At 41.3% G+C, this 15,922-nt stretch overlaps 1 protein-coding gene across 3 annotated transcripts in view; it reads left to right on the forward strand.

Moving 5' to 3' along the window:
• Window positions 1-7,550, forward strand: part of QTRT2 (queuine tRNA-ribosyltransferase accessory subunit 2) — a 31,187-nt gene extending 23,637 nt beyond the window's left edge. For all 3 annotated transcript variants that reach the window (XM_010361007.2, XM_030941321.1, XM_010361009.2), the window contains 3 exons: window positions 49-200; window positions 2,862-2,979; window positions 5,783-7,550. In XM_010361007.2, the coding sequence (XP_010359309.1) occupies window positions 49-200; window positions 2,862-2,979; window positions 5,783-6,014 (502 nt within the window). In that variant the 3' untranslated portion in view covers window positions 6,015-7,550. The remainder of the gene's footprint in view (window positions 1-48; window positions 201-2,861; window positions 2,980-5,782) is intronic.
• The last annotated feature ends 8,372 nt before the right edge of the window (window positions 7,551-15,922 follow it).

A 15,922-nucleotide genomic window follows, 5' to 3' on the forward strand; every position in this document is an offset into this window, starting at 1 on the left:
CTTCCTTGCATTGTCCTCATGTCACTGTTCTTATTGTTACTTTTATAGGCTCATATCTGGTATTGGTCGGCCAGATGAGGTGCTCAAGTGTATTGAAAGAGGAGTGGACTTATTTGAGAGTTTTTTCCCTTATCAAGTAACAGAGCGGGGAGGTGCCCTGACTTTCAGTTTTGATTACCAGCTGAATCCCGAAGAGATGCGTAAGTCTTTTGAAGTTTCTCTCTTATCCTTAAGTTTCTTCCATTTCCTATTAATTTTTGGCTTGAGTCACAAGACAGAAATATGTATATATAAAGCCAGTCTTTTACAAAACTACATCTTTGTTTCTTATCTGTGTGCCCTGGCATGTTGGCACACAAATCCAGGTACTTAATACTATACATGTAGCTCATCAATGTTAGGATGTGATTTTATAGTGAACAGAACCAAGAAAAACAAAACCTCCTCTGTTAACAGCCTGAAAAAAGAACATTCAGAGTGAGTTGTGATGAAAATCATAAGAAAACCTTTGAACTGCTTGGTTAAAGTTAACTTGTTTTCTCACAAAAGAGTTTTTGTCTTTTCTTTGCAAACTTTATGCTATTAAAATACAGGGAGACTCATGATCCTCTGATCCTAGTGTTACTTCTTGCATTTTGGTGGTTTTTCTTTTTTCTTTTTTTTAATACACCAGGCTTTGAAAACTGTCTTCCTCTGCTAATGTTGCTTTGAAGGACTGCCATTTTCTTTTATTCTTTAGTTATCCAGAAGTTAAGAAAGTCAGTTTCAGATTCTAACACTTAACTGGAGGTACAAAAGGAGCTGGGATATAGACTTTGGGCTAGAGTTGCTTGAAGTAAGTTTTCAGGAGAGTGTCTCCTGTGCAGTCTTCCCTCTGACCTGGAGAAATGGCCTTTCCTTTCCTTTTCCTGCCATCCTTGAAACTTTTCCTTAACCACATCAACCTTAAATTTAAATGGGACCCAAAACTTCCTTAAAGATTCATTTTATTCCTCACAGGTAACTAAATTTCATTCAGATGTTATACTTTTATGAAGCAGCTTAACCATTAATCTAAATGGAATTACTCTGGAAACAAAATAAATCAAGTTGATCAAATTCTTAAATATATAGGAGATCAATTTTACTGTCCTTTTAGACAGACCAGAACATAATGTATGTGGCTAGGTATACCATTAACACTATAAATTTTCACATCTTCATTTACAAACTGAATTATTTCCACCAGAATAGAGGTAACTGTTAGTCATTCAGTACCAGGAATATGCAAAGCTCTAAAAAGAACCTGATTTGAGTTCTCTGTAATGAACAAAGTCATTTTTGGCCAGAGAAAGCCAAGTTTCTTCATGATTAGGAAAAAGAAAATAGTTTGAATGTTTAAACAAAGTATTATTAACTGTGTGTGTATGGCAAATTCAAGTCCTTTGCCACTTACATACTGAGAATTCCAAAGAAATTACTTGACACCGGTTCTCCCAAATGACAAGAGTTTTCCAAAATGTCAGAGCTTAAAAAAATTTTTTTCAGAATAGGGTCTCACTCTGTTGCCCAGGCTGGAGTGCAGTGGTGTGATTATGGCTCACCACAGCCTCAAACTCCTGAAAAAAGAACATTCAGAGTGAATTGTGATGGAAATTATAAGAAAACCTTTGAACTGCTTGGTAAAGTTTAATTTGTTTAACTTTAATGGACACAAGCCATCCTCCCACCTCACCCTCCCGAGTACTGGGAGGTGCATGCCACCTTGTAGGCTGGGACTACAGGTGCATGCCACCACGCTTGGCCAATTTTTAAATTTTTTGCGGAGACAGGGTCTTGCTGTGTTGCCCAGGCTGGTCGTGCACTCCTGACCTCAGGCGACCCTCCTGCCTTAGCCTCCCAAAGTGCTGGGATTACAGGTATGAGTCACTGCAGCCAGCTGAGGGCTTCATTATGGTTTCCCACATCAGCAAATTTATGAGAACAAAATTATGACAGCTCTGTGCCCAGTGCTCAGGTTGCTTCTCTTATTCCTTTGACCTTGATAAAATTACCCTCCTAAGACCACCTGTCCTTCTCCTGGGACCAGCACTGAGATTTGTTATCATTTGTTCCCAAAATACTCCTTAACTACTTGTCCCTGTTTCAGGCAGTTGGCTTTTTGTAGAGTAGCTGGTGTTTCTTTTGCAGTGCAAGGAATGTTTCTTCTTAAAGCAGAAAGTTGAAGGGAACAATTCAGGTTGCCATTTAATTCTGGATAGTCTGGGTGCCCCAGAGGGCCAGAGTCTCCACATAGAATACATACATTAAAACCATGTTCTACTTCAATCTATTTGGAATATAGGTAATTCGAAGCCCAATTTATTCGCATGTACATTGTGATAAGGGATAGTGATAACCCCACCACACACACACACACACACAACACCAACTGTTAACTTTTGTTGGTTTATTTATATATTATTAAATAGAGATGGGGTCTTGCTACGTTGCCCAGGCTGGTCATGTACTCTTGACCTCACGCAATCCTCCTGCCTCAGCCTCCCAAAGTTGTGGGATTACAGGCATGAGCCATCATGCCTGGCCACCAACCATTTTTTAAATTATTTCTTGATGGTAAGATTGTATGTTATATATTTGTAACTATAATTTGCTTAAATATTATTGACTCTCTAGATTGTTTTGGTGTTGTAGATAAGAGGACAGTGACTGTCTTGGAGCATATTGCTGTTTTTCATTTCTTGTGTGATTTCCTTAGGATAAATTCTCAGGAGTGAAATTACAGAGTCAAAGATCATGTAATAATAACTAAAATAAAGTATTTCCAATGGCCACTTCTTATCTGATCATCATTCAAGGCTTTTTATTGGTTTGTCCTTCAGTATTACAACAAAATGGAACACAAGAAGAAATAAAATGTGTGGATCAAATAAAGAAAATGGAAATAACTGGTTGCAACCAAGAAATAACATCATTTGAAATTAATCTGAAGGAAAAAATGTAAGAAATTTTTAAAGGTTTAGATTTTACCTTCTGATTTCTGAATTTTAGTCTGTTTTAAAAGTTTATGGGACTATTCTCAATTTATGATTTCATAAAATATTAATAGTTGGGTATTATTTAGGCCTTCTCAAATTCAGTTTCAAAAAAACTCTTTATTTTCTGCAGATGAATTTGTAGACTTTGTCTTGTCAGAAGACTAGAGCCAGGTAATGATTGCTTTAGAAAAGCTGACAGAAAGATTAGACCAAATCCATTGTTTGGTGTCTTTTATTCCTTTAGAGCATAATAAGGATTTCAAGATAAAACACAACAAACTTTTAAATTGTAGGGTGCCTAACATCTTTGTTAGATACAGGCTATAAATCTTACATAAAATATTTATAAAGAACAAATTAAGATACAGATTGAATTGAATATCCCTTCTTCAAAATGCTTGGAACCAGAAGTGTTTCAGATTTCTTTGATTTGTTGTTGTTGTTGTTTTTGTTGTATTTTAGAACATTAGCATTATACTTACCTGGCTGAGCATCCGTCATCTGAAATCTGAAATATTCCAATGAGCAGTTCCTTTGAGCATCATGTTAGTGCTCAAAAAGTTCTGAATTTTGGAGCATTTCACATTTTAGATTTTCAGATTAGGGATACTGAACCTGTGTCTTGTAATTTTTGTATTTGGTCAAAAGTAGTAATCATCAGTGAACCAGTGAGTGATTTTTCTTTGAGTCTGACACACTCATGTTAGTACTAGGGTGGGTTTTTTGTCTTATGTAAAGGGAAATCCTATGGCTTATGACTTATTTATATCTATCTAGTGATAGTACAGACTTGAGAGTTCATGAAAGAATGTGAAGATCCTTGTTCTTACTCATATTCTGTTGGGACTCCTTTAATTGTAGGTCAGAAATGGTAATGTCTACTGCATTTGACTTCTTAAAAAATAACCAAGGAGATAGATTTGCTTTTGTCTTTCTTTTCTTTTATCCTTTTTTTTTTCTGTCATCCACTGACTCTCAAATGATTTATTTATGTTTTTAAATTTTTAAGGTAATATAAATGGTTACTACTAAAATTCCCTTCATGTTATAGATTTAATTGGAAATCGTACTATTATTATTGGCACTAGACTTTCAGTTTTTGTGATTTGTAGACAAATTCTAGCACTGCTCTTGACTGTGTGACTTTGGTCTGGTCAATTCACTTTTTTTTTTTTTTTTTTTTGCGACAGTCTCACACTGTTGCCTAGGCCAGAGTGCAGTGGCACGATCTCGGCTCACTGCAACCTCCGCCGCCTGGGTTCAAGCGATTCTCCTGCCTCAGCCTTCCAAGTAGCTGGTATTACAGGCATGCACCACCATGCCTGGCTAATTTTTGTATTTTTAGTAGAGACGGGGTTTCACCATGTTGGCCAGGCTGAGCTTGAACTCCTGACCTCAATCCACTTATTTTTAATAGTTGATTAAAGGTAACACCTGGCCAGGCATGGTAGCTCACATCTGTAATCCCAGCACTTTGGAAGGCTGAGGATGGAGGATCACTTGAGCCCAGGAGTTCAAGACCAGCCTGAACAACATAGCAAAACCCTTTCTCTAAAACAGATTATCTAGGCGTGGTGGGAGGCTGAGGTGCGAGGTTGCTTGAGCTCAGGAGTCCGAGACTGCAGTGTGCTATGATTATACCACTGCACTCCAGCCTGGGTGACAGAGCAAGACCCTGTCTCAAAAAAAAGTTAACACCTATGCAGTGCCTAGGCTTAGTAGTGCCCAGCAGTGTTCAAGTCCTTTCACTGTACTAATTCATTTCATCTTTGTAACAACTGAGATAGGCACTGTTATTACCTTTGGTTCATGGATGAGAAACAAGTCACAGAGAGTTGTTAAGTGACTGTGACTTGCCCAAGTGAGTTGTGAAGCCAGGAATCAAATTCATACAGGGTAGCTCCAGGCCCTCCCTCTCAACCCCCATAGTAATCTTCTTCTGTAGAATGACAATAAAAATGGTTATCTCTAAGAATGAATGCGAAGGTTAAATGAGACAGTATATGTGAAAGCGTTTGGTAAACTGCAAAAAGCTGTGTTAAGTAGAAGTCTACCATGTCTTTTGATAATAATTCTGGTGGTAAGTGGGAAAGAAGTGTCACTTACTTCTCTCCTAAATGTCAAACACTTACAAGTGTTTCCTAACATTATGTGCCTTTACAATGTGATTAGTAATAGTCAATATGAGTGAGCGACCACATGAATTTATTCTGATGCTCCTTCGTAACCCCAGACTCGGAGTTTGCATCAGTCAGAGAAAAACTCCAGGGTCTCCTTGACTCATTGTGTTCTTTGTTAACTTTTTTTTCTTTTTCTTTTTTGGGATGGAGTCTCGCTTTGTTGTCCAGGCTGAAGTGCAGTGGTGTGATCTCGGCTCACCACCTCGGCCTTCCGGGTTCAAGTGATTCTCCTGCCTCAGCCTCCTGAGTAGCTGGGACTACAGACATGCACCACCATGCCTGGCTAATATTTGTATTTTTAGTAGAGATGGGGTTTTGCCATATTGGCCAGGCTGGTCTTGAACTCCTGACCCCATGATCCGCCTGTCCCGGCCTCCCAAAATGCTGGGATTACAGGAGTGAGCCACCGCATCCAGCTCTTTGTTCACTTTTAACCATATTGCCATTTTAAGCAGGTGCACAGCACTGAACATTTGCTAGTGATGTTATTAACCACTGGTAACTTTACCAGCAGAATAGATAGCTGAGGTTGTGAATTTCTTGTATTCCGTACTTTCTGGAATGTCACTGTGACTTCTCTCTTAGGTACCAGGAGGACTTTAACCCGCTGGTGAGAGGATGTTCCTGTTACTGCTGTAAGAATCACACTCGGGCATACCTCCACCATCTGCTGGTGACCAATGAGCTGCTGGCCGGAGTCCTGCTTATGATGCACAACTTTGAACACTACTTTGGGTTTTTCCATTCCATCCGGGAGGCACTAAAACATGACAAACTGGCACAGCTGAAAGAGCTCATCCACAGGCAAGCATCTTGAGATCTCGCAAATACAAGTCTCACTCTTCACACTGAGCCTGTATCAGTGTTGTAAGATGGGAAGACGTGAAGAAGAAATAATCTGAGCCTTAGTTATTTATATTTTGATATAAGGTCTGCTAAAGTAAAGATTATTTGTACCAAACTGCCCACATGAGGGTGAAGAGATTTCTTCTAAAGACTTAAATGACCTGGATTGAACAGAGAGAATTGAACTGTGACCTTTTAAACTTCTAGACTAATTCTTTTAGTTGATAGAGATTCATTTAGTCAAAGACAAAAGCTTTAGCTGTGAGGGCACAACCTTGAAGTGGGAGTGACAAGATTCTGAGGGACCAATGAATGGGATGGAGGCTTGAAGGGAAATGGTGTGAGATGCATGGCCTCTGGACATATGCCTGTTGATTTGAGAAGAAATCTGGCTTGTTTGAGGGTTTCCTTTAGTTCACCTTCATACTCTCAGGAGACTCTTTTGGATACTTTTGTCTTCTACCCTGCCCTGGCAGTGCAGCCAATCAGAAATGACTCTTGTGACTGAACCGGGCTCGGATATCCCTGGAATGTGGGGCGGGCTTGAACATTGCTCCTGTGATCATCTGTCCCAGGTCACACTCCTCCATTTGACCACATGGTCTATTTGTAGCTTCTTTTTAGAGCCAATGTAATTGCCTGTTAGGAGCCAAAAGTTTGCCCAGCTGCTTTCATCTGGTTGTGCAGATCATTGTGGTCTGCCTTCCAGGCTCATTAATAGTCTAACTAAGTAATAACTGAAGCCCTATCTCTTGTGAAGATTCATTCTCAATGTGTTCACTTGGACAGAGCCCTGCCTGGCCTAACGATTAGAAGATTAGTCTCCATCCTCCTCAGATATGACTCCTGGGCAATTCACTTAACTTCTCCATGGCTGTTTCCTGCTGAATAAATAGGGACAGGCATAATGGATAGGAATGAATGAACTTTTAAGATACTGTCTAGCTCTAAAATTTGAAGAATAAAAAGTTTTAGATTAGAGTCATAACCTTAGTAGCCCTAATTGTCATCCTGGGAGACAGACAACAGTAGGGATATTTGAGAGCCTAAAGAGAGGTTTGGCCTGTGGGTTTTTAAATGGTTATTGAATTGGTATCAGGAGATCCTGAAGCTGGTAGGGGAAGGTGATTCTTTCTAAGTTATCTCTATGTTTTTCAAGTTTTCTTTAAGGAATACACATACACCCGCATGCACACACCATAGTTTTTATACAAACAGCAATAACAAAACCAAAAAGATGCCCCTTTTTTTTTGTAGGGGTAAGAAATATATTTGTTTTATACCTCTATGCTATATTTTGCTGTTCAAAATTTAGTGGGCATTACTTAATATTGTTTCTAATTATTTTGTGGCTGCTGTATGTTTTATGTGTTGGGAGCCCATTGTATTAGGCCGTTCTTGGATTGCTATAAAGAAATACCTGAGACTGGGTAATTTGTAAAGAAAAGAGGTTTAGGCCGGGCACAGTGGCTCAAGCCTGTAATCCCAGCACTTTGGGAGGCCGAGACGGGCGGATCACAAGGTCAGGAGATCAAGACCATCCTGGCTAACCCGGTGAAACCCCGTCTCTACTAAAAAATATAAAAAACTAGCCGGGCGAGGTGGCGGGCGCTTGTAGTCCCAGCTGCTCGGGAGGCTGAGGCAGGAGAATGGCGTAAACCTGAGAGGCGGAGCTTGCAGTGAGCTGAGATCCGGCCACTGCACTCCAGCCTGGGTGACAGAGCGAGACTCCGTCTCAAAAAAAAAAAAAAAAAAAAAGAGGTTTAATTGGTTCACAGCTCTGCAGGCTTTATAGGAAGCATGGTACTGGCATCTGCTTGGTTTCTGGGGAGGCCTTGGGAAGCTTACAATCATGGCAGAATGTGAAGGGGGAGCAGGCACATCACATGACAAAAGCAGGAACAAGACTCAGAGCAAGAAGTCACTTATCAGCAAGGGGATGGCCCAAGCCATTCATGAGGGATCCACCTTTGTGCTCCAAACACCTCCCACCAGGCCCCATCTCCAGCATTGGGGATTACATTTCAACCTGAGATTTGGGCTGGGACAAATAGTCAAATTATATTACCCATCTATATGGTTTTCTTTTTCGTAGTATGGGAATGTCTATGAATAAATTCATGGGCATCCTCATAAATCTTCCATGAATGGCAAGGGGTACTTATGGAAAACAGTTTCCCAAGGATCTGATTGTTTTGAAACGTGTTGGATTGGACTTGTTCAAATGTTCATATTTTTGTTCAATGCTAAATGCATCGTTAGGGGAGTAGTGGTAAATATTCCAGAATCCATATGAAATTCATGAGTTTATTTATGTCCAAAACACTGAAAACTGTGTCCAATATTGTTCAGTTTCCTGGGTCTTTTTCTTATTAGCACATTTGAGAAAAATATTCCTTTCCTTTATTGTAGCAAATCTATTAAAGGCAATAGCGAATAAAACATTTTTAATTTAAAAAATGTACTGTGTTTGGCTTTCTGTAAATGTAGTAGGTCTGTTGAACAAAATATTAAATTTCTGTAATACCAGAAATGTTCTAGCGATTTCTCATCTGAAGAAAAAAAATGTTTATCTGTGTTCATTGTTTTGAGAACATCCATGATAAATGTAAAATCCAAAAAGGAGCTATTCAATTATATACATTATGAATATTCCCTTATCTATCTGTATTAGTCTGTTCTTGTGTTTCTATAAAGAAATACCAGAGGCTGGGTAATTTATAAGGGAAAGAGGTTTATTTGGCTCACAGTTCTATAGGCTGTACAGGAAGCATGGCGCCAGCATCTCCTGGTGAGGGCTTCAGGAAACTTACGATTGTGGTGGAAGGCAAAGGGGAAGCCGGTGTGTCGCGTGGTGAGAGAATGGGGAGGTCCCAGACTCAAACAACCAGATCTCATGTGAACTGAGGGAGAATGCAGTCATCACCAAGGAGATGGTGTTAAGCCATTCATGAGAGATGTACCCAGATACCTCCCACTAGGCCCCACCTTCAACACTGGGGATTACATTTCACCATGAGATTTGGAGGGGACAAACATCCAAGCCATATCACTTACCTCTTTAAGTTATATAATTACGAGCCTTAGGGCCGTGCTAGCACATAATAAAAATAATAATCACAATCTATGGAGTATCTTAAAGGTGCCAGGCATCTTGGTAAATGCTTTTCATATATAACGATTGACTCTTAGAGCATGGCTATGAGGTGTTGCTATTGTCCTATGGGCTACATGTGCTACTGCCAGTTACTCCCTACTGGAAAAACTGAAGCCAGCTATTTAAGAACTGAATTTTAAGAGGGTTGAATAGCCTGCCTGAGTGCCCACCAGATATTTCAGGAAAGTTAAATAGTTTGCCTAAGGGCCTACGACTACTCAGCTCCCAGGTAGACTCTAGCTCCACCTGACTTAAATTCAATGATTATCCACTGTAAATTCTTATTTTGACTTACTTCTGGGTTGAGGGGGCTAAGAGAATCAGGGACTGCATAGAGGGGCCTCCTGGCCTTGGGGTATTGGGTGCTTTAGGAGCTTTGCTGCAACTTGGCCTTGGCTTCAGTTTTTCCAGTAGTGAATAGCTAGCACTAGCACATGCCCCATGGTACCATGCTGGTATTTGTAGGTGCTCAACAGGGGTTACCATTCCACATCCTCAAATTTCTACCCCCTTCCCAGTTTGGGACTGTAACCACACCCTGAATGGTGTTGAAATGTTTGGGTACTGTGATTAGTTCAAGTGGACTCAGGTAATCAACTGGAGTCTGAGGTTTCTTATATATTTTGGGGGAGGTTTATTTTGTTACTCCTTGGAATAAAGGGAAAATATTCTAAAACAGTTTTAAACCAAATACTTGTGTAATGAAAGCATTTTAATAGAAATTTCAAACAAAGACCATCAAAGGGTCCAGGCTAGAGTGGAAAGCAACTATCTTATCCAGGGTGTTTTTTCTGTAGAGGCAGCTTGGAGCTCAGTAAGAAACCACAGAGTTAAATGATTACCCTGTGCCTTCCTGATTAGGAACAGGCTGCTCTCTGCAGTTTGATTAGTCTTGCTTGTAACTATGGGATTACAGCTTATTAAAACTGACAGTGCTGTAGGGCAGGGAGCCTGGAAGGTCAAACTTCCATGCTGAGCCAGCCACCAGCAAGGCTCTGCCTTTACCTACAAGTTTGGTATAATTGGCATTCATTTTAATATCCTTTTTAATCTCTTCACTTTCTTTTCAACCTTTGTGTCTCTTACTAATTTTACACCTTTTCTTTCCTTGCTTCTTCACAAGGTCCCCTGATCTGTGAGCACAAAACCCAAACAACAGTGGGCAAAGAATGAAACAAGCCCAGCGTAAGCAGTGTGATTTAGTGTAACCAGGCACTCTCATTCCTCCCGAAAATCCGGCTTCATGCCCCTAGTTCAGGTGTAAATACACAGCACTCTGCCACCGCCCCCCTACCTTTTATTCTCAAAAGTGCTGGTCAAGTTAAATGGTCACCCTAATGTGAGGGGTAGAGATGATCGAACTAGAGAACAGGTGCCCATCTCAATGGGACAGCTGCTGCTCACCTCCGGCTGATTGCTGCTGTGGCTCCAGTGCCGCCAGATATTTCAGTCTTTCAGGAGAAGCCAAAACTCTGGGTTTTCAGGTGAAATTTCACAATTTTTAAATGCTGGGTCAATTTTTAAACAATATTCTGCTAGCCAAACAAAAGGTAGGGGTGCCCTAGTTTGCAACCTCTGGCTTAAAATCTGGAAGAAGGGCTTTGGCATCTTCAGCATTTAAAAATTTCTCAACAACTGATCGTAATATACAGAAAACATACGTGTGGTTTCTAGTTCCTGCAGTTGTTTATAGATTCCCACATTAAGAGAGCCCATGTTGTCCCATCTCTTTTGCAGGATCCCCAGATAACTCCCAGAACCATTCTAAATCTGCCAAAAGGGAAGGTATGCAGCAGCTTATTCAACCTGTTTTATGCATGAGAGATTTTAGGCCTGGAGAAGAAAGAGTAGCAGCTGGCACCGGGTGCGCTTGCTTACACCTATAATCCCAGCACTTTGGGAGGCCAAGGCGGGTGGATCACCTGAGGTCAGGAGTTCGAGACCAGCCTGGCCAACGTGGCAAAATCCCATCTCTACTAAAAATACAAAAATTAGCCGGGTGTGGTGGCACATGCATGTAGTCTTAGCTACTTGGGACTGGAAATCATTTGAACCCGGGAGGTGGAGTTTGCAGTGAGCCGAGGTCGTGCCACTGCTCTCCAGTCTGGGTGACAGAGTGAGACTCTGTCTCAAAAATAACAACAAAAAAGAGAGCCCATGTTGTCCCATCTCCATTGCGGGATCGCAGATAACTCCTAGAACCATTCTAAGTCTGCCAAAAGGGAAAGTATTCAGCATCTTAGCCTATTTTATGGATAAGAAATTTTAAGTCTGGAGGAGAAAGACTAGCAGTTGGCTGTGTCTTTCCTCTTGGGAGTGTCTTAGTTCAAGCTGCTATAACAAAATATCATAGACTGGGTGGCTTAAAACAAAAGAAATTTATTTTTCACAGTTCTGGCAGCTGGAAGTCTGCGATGAGGGAGACAGCATGGTTGGGTTCTAGTAGGGGCCCTCTCCCTGGTCACAGACTGCTGTTGTCTTTTTGTATTTCCACATGGTGGAAAGGGGTAGAGAGCACCCTGGAATCTCTTTTATAACGGCACGAATCCCACTCACCAGGACTCCACCCTCATGATCTAAATTACCTTTCAAAGGCCCCACCTCTGAATACCATCACATTGGGGTTGGGATTTCAACATAAACTTTTTTTTTTTTTTTTTTTTTTTTTTGAGATGGAGTCTGAAGTGCAGTGGTGTGATCTTGGTTCACTGCAACCTCCGCCTCCTGGGTTCGAGTGATTCTCCTGCCTCAGCCTCCTGAGTAGCTGGGATTACAGGCGCCTGCCACCTCACCCAGCTAATTGTTGTGTTCTTAATAGAGACGGGGTTTCACCATGTTGGTCAGGCTGGTCTCAAACTCTTGACCTCGTGATCCGCCCACCTTGGCCTCCCAAAGTGCTGGGATTACAGGTGTAAGCCACCACGCCCAGCCTTCAACATAAACATTTTGTGGGGACACAAACATTCAGTCCATAACAAGGAATTTAAACTTGCACACATTTCTTTCCAGTTAGCATTTTGGCACTCCTAAATCTCACCACCTATTTTCTGCGGTGCCAGTGCCCTTGTAGGGTCAGCATCGATTTCCCAGTATTCACTTTACAGTGATTCCTTCTGGCCTCACTGGACCAGCTAGTACAGGACATAAGATAAGAGCTCCTATTGCACCTTCCAGCATTAATAGCAATAGTCCTGGACGACACTATGAAATCTCAATTACTGTTTGTCAAGTGAACAAATATTCTCAGAGTAGTTGAGGCATTCTCTTCACTGTTTTGGCCAACTGAGTGCTGATTGGAAGTGTCTTGCACAGCACTGTGTGGTAGGACCTATGTGAATGTCAGTGGTGGTTTTATGTCACTTTATGCTAGGCAAGTTCCCGGTGACCTGACACATTCTAGATTTTTCGGATGCTTTTTTTTTTTCTTTCTGTTACTTGGTACCATTATCATCTTTTAGTGTGACCTCAAAGCAATTTCCCCTGCTCTGACGAGAGGAACTCAGAGTGAACTTTCCTTTTGTTCTCATTCCTCACAATCTACTTTGAGACCAGGAGTTGCCAAGGAGTTCAAACGGCCAATGTTTCCCAGTGCAATTCAGAGGGATTCGTGCGTCCTTTCTGCACACTCTTCCTAATGCTCACCTCTCTCCCTGAACTGCTCTCCCCTGCTGTCGGCTCCTTTGTCTGTGAAACACATTTTCTCTTATTATCACCTTGTTCCCTGCCTGCCTTGGATGGTTTCAGCTTGTCTCTTAACATCAAGATGTTGCTATTAACAGTCTTCTCTTTCTTAACAGCTTAGAGTCACTTCCTTTTATTCAGTCCTTTTCCTTTTCCCTCCCAAACCACAAAATCATCTCTTTTGGCCTCAAATAAAAGTTGTATAACCATTTCATAACCACTGCTTTAGAGTTGCTATCAAAAAGGCACAAAAAGGAGGACGTAAAAGTAAGGGGAGAGAAACCAAAAGGAGAGGAGGTGGGGGATACTCCGATAATCAAGAAACAGGACATGTGTGCATCTTCAGAATTCTCCTATGGTGAAGACATTCAGGCAAGATTAGCCCTCGAGACTGACCATAGCAAACTCAGTAGTCTAGTGAAATTTTCCTCTAATTTGTATGGACAGATGGGAAGGTGTTCTCCCGTCTGAGGCTCTGTTTTCCTTCCAAATAGTTAAAATATTTTCTTTGAACTCTCCCAGAATCATTTATTTTTGTCATAAATCCATTCACAGAATCCAATTACATAACAGATATGCGTTTTCCACACCCCCCAAAAGCTAAACTATTTACTCACATTTTCCAGCATTTTCCATTTTCTACTCTTTATTTTTTAGTTTAACAAACTTAACGTTTCCATCACAATTCTATTTATTGTTCCCCCACAAGGCTAGCTGAAAATGCCAACTGCAAGTATACTCCATTCCCACACAGTAATTGCACTTCAAAAGACAAGAGAGTGACAAAGTATGTTCAATTTTTTTCTTTTTTATTCTTGAACTGATTTTGGTTAGACTCTCCAGTTTTACATTGTTTTTTGTAGAAAGTTGAAAAAGTTCCACTTTATAATTTTTCCACCTAAACATTCACCTATTACCACAAATCCAACATGTCTAAAACCAAATTTACTATCTTCCTTTAGTCAGACTAGTTCTGCACTTCAACTTCCTTGCACCTGTCTTCCAGCCAAATCAGCTGGAAAGCTTACGCCTTGGATGAATGATGTAATACATAGAAGGGATGGGTATAAGGCATTTCAAGGAGGATCAACAAGACTTGGTGACTGACTCAGAGGAGGCAGTTAAGGCCTGACTCCACGAAGATTACCACCCATCCTGTCCCTCACTTTCTCCTTGTCCTCCTCAACTCCACTCTCTTTCTCCTGTACCAAGGCTAAACTGGCAACCTGAATGTCTAGGCCCGCCATAATCTGACCCTAACCAATTGCCGTGCACTTTTCCACTTTTCCTAAATGGTATATCCTAATCCTACCCATTCTCAAGGTCCAACCCAAGAACCAAATCTTCTATAAAAACTTGCTCTTCTAGAATTCTAGAATCTCAGGATTGGAAGAGGAGAGGCTTCTATTCTGATTACCTTTGTTCATAAAGGCACTAGCAACCAGAGGTCTTGGCATTTGATTTCATCAGTGCGCCGGTTCTGTGAGCCTCGTCTTCCAACCAGACTATCAGGTCTGTAAGGGAAAGATAATCCCTTAGCATTTGCCGTGTCTGCACCCTCACCCCTGCCCCACTGAAATCAAGGGAGAATGTATGATTAATTTTCTTCTCACCATGTGTCTGTAGTATGTTCTCTACTTCTCCATCTTTAACACATCACTTTAAAAGAAACTTTACCTGATTCTTTTTTCATTATGATTTGTTCAATTCTGTCTCAATTTTTTTTGAGATGGCGTCTCACTCTGTTGCCCAGGCTGGAGTGCAGTGGCACTATCTTGGCTCACTGCAATTTCCACCTCCCAGGTTCAAATGATTCTCCTGCCTCAGCCTCCTGAGCAGCTGGGACCACAGGTGCATGACACCACACCCGGCTGATTTTCATATTTTTTTTAAGTAGAGACAGGGTTTCACCGTGTTAGCCAGGATGGTCTTGATCTCCTGACCTTGTCATCTGTCTGTCACCTTCTTTATTGCTCATGGCAACCCTCTGAGGTTGACATTATCTTTTCCAATTTACAGAGGAGAAATTGGGCCAGGTGAGGTGGCTCATGCCTTAATTCCAGCACTTTGAGAGGCCCAAGTGGGAGGATCACTTGAGGCCAGGAGTGTGAGACAAGGCTGGGCAACAAAGCAAGACCCCTATCTCTACAAAAAATAAAAAATAACTAGCTGGGCATGGTGGTACACACCTATAGTCCTGGTAAGCCATGAACTCCAATCTCAGTGACAGAGCAAGACTGTCTCAAAAAAAAAAAAAAAAAAAAAGACGCAAAGCAAGGGATCCAGGATTCGAACTCTAAACTCAGTACTATGACTCAAAAGCCCAGGATTTTCCCCATTTTACCCCGGACCTTCCTAAATTGTGTTTTTCTTACACAGAGCATCTGCTGTCCTTCAAGAACAACAACCAAAAGTAGGCGGAGTGGCTCAGGCGCAGTGGCTCACACGCAGTGGCTCACGCCTGTAATCTCAGCACTTTGGGAGGCCGAAGTGGGGGGATCACGAGATCAGGAGATCAAGACTATCCTGGCTAACACGGTGAAACCCCGTCTCTACTAAAAATACAAAAACAAAATTAGCAGGGCGTGGTGACGGGCGCGTGTAGTCCCAGCTAATTTGGAGGCTGAGGCCGGAGAATGGCGTGAACCCGGGAGGTGGAGCTTGCAGTGAGCCAGGATTGTGCCACTGCACTTCAGCCTGCGCGACAGAGTGAGACTCCATCTCAAAAAAAAAAAAAAAAAAAAGTAGGTGGAGGCCTATCCCAAGCTGAATTTTTGTGTGGGTGATCACCTCTCCTATTTGCCCTCTGGGCTACCCCTATAATTACTCCCTGGTATTAAGGGCTGGTAAGTTGGGATGACTTATTAACTATTCTTCTTTCTATTTGTGGTCTCAGAAATCTGAACTACACTTTAATGAGAAGAGGGCTGAGAAGTGACCCACAGATGGTAATTTTGTTTTGGTTAAAATCTCATACATTTGCATATAATGAAAAGCAAAAGGACTTTTAAATCATAGAAAGGGAAAAAAATAGCTTAGTC

Source organism: Rhinopithecus roxellana, chromosome 1 (assembly GCF_007565055.1).
Source record: "Rhinopithecus roxellana isolate Shanxi Qingling chromosome 1, ASM756505v1, whole genome shotgun sequence".
NCBI lineage: Eukaryota > Metazoa > Chordata > Mammalia > Primates > Cercopithecidae > Rhinopithecus > Rhinopithecus roxellana.